We start from the raw sequence: 11,474 nt of genomic DNA, 5'->3' as shown, positions 1-11,474 counted from the left end.
GCAAGTGCACTAGTCGTACAAGTAATAAAATGATGAGTAAAGATCGTTCCCACGAGGATTTGTGTCAAGCACTGACTAACCATATGTACTTGAGTTAAATCAAACAAAAGTTCATAGATTGCATAGATTTCTTGTCACCAGAAACTACACTGAATTGAATTAAAACTTGATAAATAAATAAAATGTAAATTATAATGTAAACAAGTAGTCAGATGTCATTTTCCCTCAAACATGAATTTATAGATGAACCAATTTCCATTATGAATTATCTACTATGTGATGTTGATCAACCTTTTTCTTATCATCTCAAGATGTAATCCCTTACTACCCTGATAGACACATTAATCAGAAACCCCAATCCCTTGGTGATTCCTTTCTTAATACATGCATTAATTACTAAGGTCTTAAGATCACATCAGAATCCTAGCATCAATCCCTTGACTACTAGAACACTGATGATGAAGTTGTCAAAAATAGAGAAACAATGTAAACATGTCTGTTCTACACTATTCCTCAACATGAAGAATTAATCAAGACAACATCATACAATCATATAATAGATAAACAAAACATCTAATTAACCATTCATAAATTCAAACTTGAGTTCCATTGAATCAGACTACAAAGGACTCTACTCAGACATAATACAAATAATAACAAGACAAGAAGAAGAAAGATCAAACTCCATTGTCATGATAGTTGAGTCTTCAATCTTCAAGTACAATTACATGAAAGTATACTAACTATTACAATACTAAGTCCTAAGAATTTGGAAAGTCAGAGAAAATGAGGAGTCAGATTAGATCTATGAAAGACCTGATCTGATCTCCCTTCTCCTAGTGTGATGGAAAAGTCAGAATGAGATATGATGGATTGGATCTGATATCTGGAATCTGTCAGAATGTGAAGGCCCCTTATCCTTTTATAATTTACAAATTACAACTGAAAACTGACATGGGCGCTAAAACTCTCATTTCTGGACGTTTTAGCGCTCAACCTTGACGGATGCCCAACTGCTTTTAACTGTCTTGGGCGCTAAAACGCTCAGTTTTGGGCGTTTTAATGTTCAGGCGCGAAAACTCTCAGTTTTGGGCGTTTTAATGTTCAGCACCAGCATCTTTTGTGCAACAGGGCGCTAAAACGCTCAATTTTGGGCGTTTTAGCGCCCAACACTTAGAATTTTCCCATTCTTCAGAATCTTCTTCCTTCTCTCTTTTGCTTCTTGAGCTTCATTTCCCTACAAAAACAATATAAATTTTCAACATAAGCTTCAGAACTTGTATTTGAGAGATTTCCAGGACATTAACCTCTTTTCCATCCATTTAATCACACAAATTGATATTAATTCATGCTTAAAAACCTGATGAACTAAGGGTTCATCACATTGCCCTGGTATAGTGTGCCAATGCTATAACCAACTTATGGTGCCATTCCTGTGTGGAAATTTAATGGTGTGAAGACTGCACAAATTAATTAAGGACAAAAAAGGGTCTCGATAAATTTGTTGAAGACCAAAGAGGGTCTATACATATAAAGCCAAGGACTGAAATGGTCCCCGATACAAATTGTTGAGGATATAAGGGAAATACTTTGCCGAGAGATAAGAAGTGCAGTGATGCTCCTGATGCCACACATATAATGCAACATAGACATGCATATGACAGATTGATTTGAACATGATCAATTAATAAACAAACAAAAGTGCACATGATAGACAGTGTGGACCAATATTTTAGAAATGCATGTTGGGTGATTTGCTGATGGTGGAAAAATATAAATTCTGATAGGGGACGTTCCTCTATTCTTGCAGAACACAGATTCGTCCCTTAGTTCCAACCCAAGTGCGCAAGTGCACGCATCAAGTAATAAAGGGAGTATTAATGCCCAAATTATCGTTCCCACGAGGATAGAGTTCTAATTATTGTTTAATCACTGTTTGTAAAGAATGAAAATGAGAAGAAAAGTTAGTAAATGAACTGTCTGGTCAAACGTTCCCTACTGTCTTGACAACGTTCCTCAGGAACAGTAGGTTCAATCTGATGGCAAACAGTTGCTCGCTGCGTTATGTATGTGATCCTTCCTGTTTAGAAGAAGGTGAGATAATAATCATTGGAGTTTTTATAAGTACTAAAAATAAAAACTACTAAAACAGAAATAACTATAATCAAGAGACAACAGGGTAGTGGTTAAAACAGTTTAACAGAAGGAACAGATTCACTGCTTCACTCTTAAAGGGGTTGTTTTCTCTGCTCAAGACTTAGCACCTTTTGGCTTTGTCCCAGTTTCTTTGCTTGCCAACTCTGATTCCTCAGCTCATGGTCTAGATGGCTCAAAAGTTTCCATATTCCTATGGCTCCCTTGACTCCAACAGGTACTTAGTTCAGAACCTTAAAATGGACGAGTTGGCCCCTTATTCCTAAGGTGACCAGTAGCGTTTTTGCCATGACATCTACCTTCCCCCAATGGCTAAGCTGTCTGAAATCCCTTCCTTATGGAAATTACTTTCTCAGTATGTACCCAATTTCCATTGGCGCACAATGAATATAGCTTACTTAGACAAAGAAATACAAAAAGCTTCGGTCAAGAGTTTTGAAAACAGTTCTTTAAGAGTTTCACAGTTTACCCGTTCAACAGATAGTTCAGCTCATGGCTGATAGTTTAAACATAATTATTCTCAACTGAGATCACATAGACCCGAGATTCAGTCAAGAGATAACGATTGGAACAAAGAGAAAAACACTTATATTAATTTGAAAGACAGTTTACAAAAAGAAACAGAAAATGGAGAAAAATGGGTATTTGCTCGTGAGGAGTCTTGATGGTAGTTTATAGAGAAGAGAAGAAGGGTTGTCACTTAACTACAGTTACAACTTAAAATTAAACTAAGTTACTAACTACTACTAAGTGATCTCTTCCTTTGGGACTGCAAACCCTCCAGGATTCGATGATGTTTTTGTGTGAGGGTAGTCCTATTTATAGCTGGAAGAGGAGTGGCAAGACTGTAATTCCTTTGGAGCTAGTTGCTTGAATGAGGGGACGGGACTGTGGCAGTAGAGTGTGAAGCTTGCGTGAATTGCTGGATGGAACAGGATTTGGTGATGATTAGCCGTTGTTTGCAGACCTTCTCATGCTTTGCTTTTGTTTTCAGCCAATGAGAACTCTTGATTCTCTGCTCTTCACGTTTCTAGCTGCTCAGTTGGTGCACCGCCTTGCTTTTTAGAAGTCTTTAACTCTACGTTACCTGCAAAGTGTACAGAAGTATTAAATGAATGGAGCTGGTGCATTAAAAGTGTCTCAGTCCGTTCCCCTTTTAATATATTTTAAAGGAATACGTTACCATCCGTTCCCCCATTGTGTTTTTGTCACAAATGTGTAAAACAAGTGATTTTCATGCTGAAGTTACTCATCAGATGAGGGAACGTATGGTATTTTGCCATCAAAATGGGCTTAGATGGGAACAAATTTACGTCCCATCAATGCACATGGTAGACAGAAGTGAACATGATCAACTGATAAACAGACATAAAGCATGTATAAGAAGAAGCACCAATATCTTGTATTCCTTACAAACACAAATAAAGAAGGCCAATACCAAAGTGTTCCAAAAACAATTGTAAAAGGTTGAGAACTATCATGGCCAATACCAAAGGTATATAAAAAAAGCGTAATTACAAATTTCTGCAGGGCCAATACCAAAGTGTTCCCAAAAAATTGGCCTAATTACAAGTACTAATAATCATGGCCAATACCAAAGATATACAAAAAAGACCTAATTACATATTTCCAAATGGCCAATTTCAAAGTTATACACAAAATGGCCTAATCACATTGATTACACAATATTTCATTCATTTCTAACGCAAAACAGAATTAGTGGAGAGTAACGATTTTTACTATTCAACTATACAAACAGCCATGCCATGCCAGAAAATGTCATAATTCACTAAGGAAATTATTTAACAGCAATAATTCTGCACGGTTCCAAGCATCACTTCATTGAACATTATCTCAAACATTGACAGAAATATAACCTTATAAAATTCATAGAGAACAAGATTGACAATTAGCTATTAATGCAAGCAGCAATTTAATATTTCGCATCGCGTTCTGATACAAGTATATCCCGGAATAACCATGATTATGCACACACACCCTACACGTCAGTGAGTTGATCAGGCTCACCTCCTAGCATTGAGGTGTGCATAACCATGTTCAACACCGGACACCACAAGTACCCTTATGCACAAGGAATAAGGCAACAACAACTAGCAAGTAATTCAATAATCATATTCCAATATCAGCAGTGAACAATGTACTTCTAACACGCAACAAAACAACCAATTCACAGTTAAATACAAACAGTAATAATTCAGTAACTATACCAACAACCAACATATTCAAACAACAGTCATTCAACAACCAGACACAAACAACAAGCATTTCATCAAATACAGACACCTTGAATCAAAACGGCTCTGATACCAATTAGTGTAACACCCTCCCGTGTAGGCCTCCAAGAGAGTTGTTTGCTAAGCGGATTAGAGTTCTTTAATCATATATTAAAGACTAAATAATCATTTTTGATGTTGCTAATTAAAACTTATAATCAAAATCGGGTTCCTTACAAAAATCAGAGTATACTTTCAAAATTTCTCAACTACTGAAAATATAACTTTCCTGGAAGACCTTTCTGTCTTTAAAAATTCGTATAAAATTCACTTCAACGATTCAAAAAAATATTCTTTGTAATCTAGAAAGTAGACATCCGGGGCTTCGCGTTCATATAAAATAATAGTAATTTGAAGGTCGTTTTCCCCTCGAAACATAACTCGTAAGGCGAGAGTTAAAATGAGTGAATTTATATCAAACGACCTGACTTACAAAAATCATAATAAATCGAGCTTTCCGAATTTCGTTGAAAGGTTTATATATAATGAAACTAGACACCTGGGGCTACGCGTGCATATAAATTATAAGAAAATCGGAGGTCCGTAGCCCCGGGACGCCAACCTACAAAATGCTCGCACAAACAGCTTTAACTTAGCTTTCAAAACGTCATGAATTAGTTTTCGTAAAAACATTTTTGAAATCCGTTTCAAAACACTTGCTGGTCAGAAAATCATAATACCATAATAAAATCATAGTTCACAGTAATATAAGCTTCTCAATCTCATACAGTCATCCATAAAATTAATACAATCACAGTAACATGCCCAACTGTAGAAACCAACAACAAATATCCAAGTCCTCATATGCTTTTGCGTCCTCCTGCCATTTTATAAAAATAGCAGCCCCAAAGGGGTGAGAGAAATCCCAGTAGTGTGGCAACAAAACCAATAATGCAACAATATTAAGCTAGGCACAAAATCATAAACAGTCGCATCAACATTTCATTACATTCCTTTATAAATATCCTCATATACCATGGTGCGTATATAACGCCTTTCCTTTCATTTCTTTGTAAATATCATCATATATCTTGGTGCGTATATAACATCTTCATCACGCTCATAGCACCGTCGTGCGCGTGCCAACACAATGGATATTCCATATGGCTCCAGAAATCAATGGTGAATTTCCAACTGTGGACCTATGCGGACGGAAGCCAAGTGTCCCCTCTCTTGGTACCAGGCATGCCTATATGATGCATGCTCATTCACATGTATATTTATTTATACATATATCTCTTTTTCCAATGAATGTTCAATGTTGTATGCCATGCAATGCTTTCCCACACAAAACAGAAAATAAATGCGGTATGATGTGACATGCATAGATATATCATCTTTCTCATAACATATACTTCATGCTGCCACATGAACATTTTACCTCATCATTGAAACTTCGTCAAACATTTCCGTAGGCAGAATACTTTCAATATAAATAACAGTATAATTATCATTCACATGTGAGCAACACGTAACAATCTCATACACTAGTCAATAGTCACATTAGGTAATACCGCCTAACACATACATTGGGTCCAAGCAATAATCAACAACACCAAAATTCAGCTCACTCAATAAGAATTATGTGCACCTAAAATACATGAGGTACAAGTCAGAATTACAACCCAAAATTTCTTATACGTTACAAGACATTTTCATTCCCCTAGACCCCTTATTCCTATTCGGTTTGCATGGTTCTTTCCCCAACAAAATTCTGGCTTCAAATAATTTTTATCAACTCATAAACAGTGAAACAAATCTGACATTTTTTTTAAAGGGTGCACACATATATGGATTCGGCTCTTTTAGCAAGGAAAAGGGCGATCAAGGTTTTGCTTAAATAATTAATTCACTAAGTTTAGTGTGTGTTAAATGGGCCATTACACATGCTGCCTAGTTGAATTTGGCGTGAGCCACACACATTAGCCACTTTCTATTATTTCCACACAGTAGTAAATCTTACAAGGGAGGCCATATTTCATGCTAAAAATCATACCTCGGGCGTGTGCCCTCAAGACCCAATCCATTCCAACATGACAAAATAATAGGATGAAATTGACACAAATCTACCCTTTAAATTACACGAGAAAAATCCGGATTGTGGCCAGAGCTAATGGCACATAAATTTGTCCAAGTACAACAATATTGTCTACCAAGTGGGAGCGTGATTGGCAAGTTCTATAAAAGGCTGAGCCTACAATTTCAATTCAAGCCAGGTTTAGCTAAGTTCTCCAATTCAAGAGCTGGTCTATCCTCATTAAGGAGACTATTATTCAAGTTTAAAGAATTCAGTTTATGCTCACATGAGTTAATTCCTAGAGCATACTCAAAGGTACCGGATTGAACATAGACATGACCAAAATAATTATCATCCTACATGCATGGGGCCGAACCATGAAACAGGGAATGAGAATAACTACCCAATAATTTCCCTTAAGATACTTATGAGGACCGAACAGAGGGGTGAAGGATAATGTTGAGATTTGGGACATTACCTCTTGTCAAATACACACACTAGCCAAATCGATTAGGAGACAGCAGCCTCTCCCCTCCAAGAGCTCCAAACATCGAGTTCCTTGCACCTCCTTAAGATAGACTCCAAACCAAACAAGGCAAAGGGAAGAATGAGTTTATACTAAAATCTATAAATCTAAAGAAATTCCACAACAATCGAAGAGAGGATTGGAAGAACAAGACAAAGGAAAAACACCACACCTCCTTGCTGCGGTTGTTTCGGCTGGACAAGGGGGCAAGAGGTGGCTATGAGCTTAGACTTGATTCTGTTTGCAGGAGAAATTCTCCTCAGCCGAAAGTGGTAGAATGGAACAAGGAGATAACCAAGAATTTTCTTTGCCCCTCTAGATATACCTTCAGCCGAACAGAAGAAGAATGGTAGTAGAAGCTAGATGATTGCCCTTGTGTAGGTACAGGTCACAGTTAAGAGGGAGAAACGGGCCAAGCTTTTGTTTCTCATTTCACCACATATATCCAGCTTATGTTATCATTCATACAACGCCACTTGAGGAAGAAAATAGAGGCTGGAAGCTGTTTGACATACTAGTACAGTCTAGACTTTCCTTGTCTTTCTCCTACACATGCGCACGACTAAGGGTGAGGGGTGTGTGGGATTTTTGACCAATGAGCTTTTTATGCAGGCTAATCACTTTTCTTTTCATTGGGCAAGGCTTACAAATCTGACTTGCTTAGTTTAATTATACACTCAATCAAACTTTGCCCTTATCCTATGCGTACAAAAGAAGGAAGTGGTGAGGGAATGTGGGGTGTAGCTTACCATCCAATGAGAGCACATGCATTCTGATGCATGTTTTCTTCCTTGATTCAGCGCACAAGAGGTGTAAGGTAGAGGGGGATTTCTGCCCAATAAGGGCGCATGCGAGCTGCCAACCACACTCTCATTGGCTGCATGTCCTAAAACTGAATGGGGTTGCCTAGTGTCACAAGTGTGCAGATTTCTTTCTTTAAGTGATGCCCTAAGTGCACATGTGGCTGAATGAGAATAGAAAGGTTGCCATGTGTGGATCACTAACCAATTAAGGACAACTTTGTAGGATTTTTAGGATGACATTAGGTTATGTAGGAGCTTGGCTGAACCTAACATACTCCCTACAATCCCCTTAGGGCCGTTGGCCATGAGACATTCAAGGGCCCAAAACTTTGTCCAAAGTTTTCCTACTCAATATTACTTAAGCCCTATTATATTATGTACTCTAATATAATACCTTAGGGTTTATTATTTTGTTACAGTAAAATTAATTACATACATTAATAATAATTACTTCCAATAATTCTTATAATAATTTCACCTTCTGTGTTTCAATCAAATTAAATATACACTCATGACTAAGATGTCTCATAATTAAAATTAAATATTTGTTTTCCATTGGAATATGAATTGGTTCCATACTTTAATTTAATTCCATCCTAGCATATACCAGCGCATAATTCTGAACTAAATGTCCTACACCTTCCTAATCGTACTTCAAATAAGGTTCTGGTTAGAAGGGATGTTACAACTATTATCTTACTGCCCTCACTCCACTTGTATACTTTCATCACACCTTTCACAGAAAAAAAAAATTTTCCTTGTCTTTACAAAAAATTCAATCCAATCCTCTAATTGATCCACCAAACATCTGCTGAATTCTTTGTAAGTCTTTCCTACATTTACCTTCGTAATTCTACTTCAAACAGCAACTAATCTCTACCTAACTCAAAACAACCAAATAAACAAGAAAACACCCTACAACTCTAAAAACAGCAAATCCATTCAAAACAAAGAAAAATCAGCAAACAAAATACAAATATCTCAAAACAGCAAATGAAAAAAAAAAATTAAGAGCAAGCATGGTTCAACAAGCATGTTATTCTCCCCCAAACTTATCTTCAACAGTGTCCTCACTGTTGTGCCTCCAACAAGTTACAAAAAAAAAATTGGCAATTAAGAACAGTGTAACCTGAGGCCAGAAGATGTTCTGGCCTATTCCTCTTGATAATCTGAGTCACCAGACTCAGATTTATCAACATCCTCAGATTCTGTTTCAGAATTTTGCATTTCATCCTCTTCATCATTGTCACTAACTTCTTCCATAATAGCTTTTGCCCTCGGCCTTCCCCTCTTCATTGAGCTAGATGAGGTGTCATTCTTCTTGGTAGGTTGAGGATGAGGAGGAGGGCCAGCAGCTCTTGCCATGAATTCCTTAACCTGAGGATCAACAAACACTGAGGAAGGTGGCCAGGTTAAATCTTGAGGAAATGGAGGCAAACCAGGAAAATTCACAAAATTGTTTTTCAAAAAATCATTCAACACTCTGTCCCTTTCTACAATATAATCATGAAATCTGGATCTATTATACAGAAAAGTGTAAAATTGATCATATGTTTTCTCAAACAACAAGTCATATTTTTTGTTATGATCCTGCATTTGTAAGAGCACTTTGTGTATATGAACCAGATTGTTATGTAACCAGCCAGGGGGAAAGTGATTTTCAGTGGGAGCATCCATTTGCTCAAGGTGTTTTGCAATATTTTCTGCTTTCTGCTGCTGAGAACTCTCAGCACTAGGGACATATTTTCCTCTCTTCTTTGGAGGAAGAGACTGAGTCTTCTCTTTAATCACTCCTTTCAATTTTTCTTTACCCACTTTTTTCAATTTTTTTCTCTTCAACCAAGGGTGCAGCAATGCCTCTTTTTAATTTATTAATTATTTTGACAGTGATAGCCTCACTCACTTTAAAGAACTCATCAACTGCATTTGCTGAGACACCTTTTTTCTTGCACAACTGGGATATAAAGCTGGGGAACCGGAGCTTGCCTTTTTTTACCTCCAACACAAGCTCTAATTCCCGTGAACACTAATTTGGCAGCATCCACGGTTTTGCCAGCCAATAAGCACCATAATAGAACAGCCTTATCCCTAGTTACTAAATGCATATGGGTAGTGAGCATCAGCCTAGCTCTAATGAAGTGATAACAGGTTTGAGCTTTTTCATTTAAAAAGTGTTTCTGCAGAGTGTAGTTCTTGTCTTTTATGTCCCATTGAGCCCCAGGGACAGCTATGACCCCTAATACCTCTACCATGAAATCATGGTCATGCTTCTTTGCATACTTTTCAAACTCATCTTTAGAGGTCTTAGGTAGGGAAAAGAATTCCCTAATAGCCTTGGGATCATAGGACACTTTAACACCTCTAACACTAACTACAGTTTGACTTTTATCCAGAATTTCTGCATAGAACTCCCTCACCATATTGACATTTGCAGCATCCTTAGGATGCAGGTAGAACTGTTCCCAATGTTGAGTTCGAACTACCTCATGAACATATTCGGGATAATAGGCATTTGCCTCAAATCCCTTGCCAGGAGTGGGGTCCCTGGCAAGCATAGTTTTCTCAAACCTTTCCACGACTTTTTCACATGTAAAAGATGAGAGGGAAAAACTCTCAGGGTCAGGTGTGTGTGGTGTGAGCTTCGGATTGTGAGGTCCTCCACTATGCAAGATATGCTTTCTAACCATGATGCCAATTAATTAAAAATAATAATAATTAAAAACAGAAAATTGAAACTACAAAAACGAAAATAAAATAGCAATAACACCAAGTTGATACTCAGGCCATTCCCCCAAACTTAAGTTGGATTTGCTTCCAGAAATCAGCGAAAAGAATTTACTAACACCTGAAATAGAAGAAATGAGAGTGTCAGTAACAACTATTTTATTGTCAAAAGAGAGATTTTTTTTTAAACAAACAGCAACAAAAACATATACAGAAACAAAATTGTAACCAAGCTTAATTTTTTTCTCAAGTCTCAAGCTAGACTCTTCACTGTTTATTTGTGCTTAAATGATGGGAGGGTCAGTAAGAGATATGGAAATTTGAGCTTTCTCAATTCCCTCCCCCAAATAATTTTTTAGCCTTTGACCATTAACAGTGAATTTGGTCCCATCTTTCTCATTCGAAATATCCACTGCACCATGCAAATGGACTTTTGTTACCTTAAATGGACCAGACCACCTAGACTTCAACTTTCCTGGGAAGAATTTTAGTCTAGAATTAAAGAGCAAGACCTGTTGTCCCACTGCAAACTGCCTATCTAAGATCTGCTTATCATGCCATGTCTTCATTTGTTCTTTATACAACTTGGCATTTTCATAAGCATTTAATCTAAATTCATCCATTTCATTCAGTTGGAGAATTCTTTTTTCTCCTGAGGTAGTGGCGTCAACATTCAGTTGAGTAGTAGCCTAATATGCCTTATACTCCATCTCTAAGGGTAGGTGGCAATTTTTACCAAAAATCAGCTTGTAAAGAGAGCAACCTAAAGGTTTTCTATAAGCTGTCCTATAAGCCCACAAGGAATCATCTAATTTCAGGGACCAATCCTTCCTTGAAGGATTCACAACTTTTTCTAGAATCCTTTTCACTTCTCTATTTGTAACTTCTACTTGCCCACTGGTTTGTGGGTGGTAGGCAGTAGAGACTTTATGCTTAACTCCATAATTGGCCAAAAG

At 37.2% G+C, this 11,474-nt stretch overlaps 1 protein-coding gene across 1 annotated transcript; it reads right to left on the bottom strand.

The window, feature by feature from the left end:
* Positions 1–10,802: 10,802 nt before the first annotated feature.
* On the bottom strand, positions 10,803–11,141 carry LOC133313181 (uncharacterized). The gene has a single exon (XM_061514514.1). It carries the CDS (start codon positions 11,139–11,141, stop codon positions 10,803–10,805), a length of 339 nt encoding a protein of 112 aa, XP_061370498.1.
* Between the last annotated feature and the right edge of the window lie 333 nt (positions 11,142–11,474).

The sequence above is a fragment of the Gastrolobium bilobum genome, unplaced genomic scaffold (genome assembly GCF_033153095.1).
Source record: "Gastrolobium bilobum isolate Gb01-03AN ecotype WA unplaced genomic scaffold, APGP_CSIRO_Gbil_v1 utg22315, whole genome shotgun sequence".
NCBI classification, from domain to species: Eukaryota; Viridiplantae; Streptophyta; class Magnoliopsida; order Fabales; family Fabaceae; genus Gastrolobium; species Gastrolobium bilobum.
The sequence above is the reverse complement of the archived record's forward strand: the minus strand, read 5'-3'. Positions and strand labels throughout refer to the sequence as shown.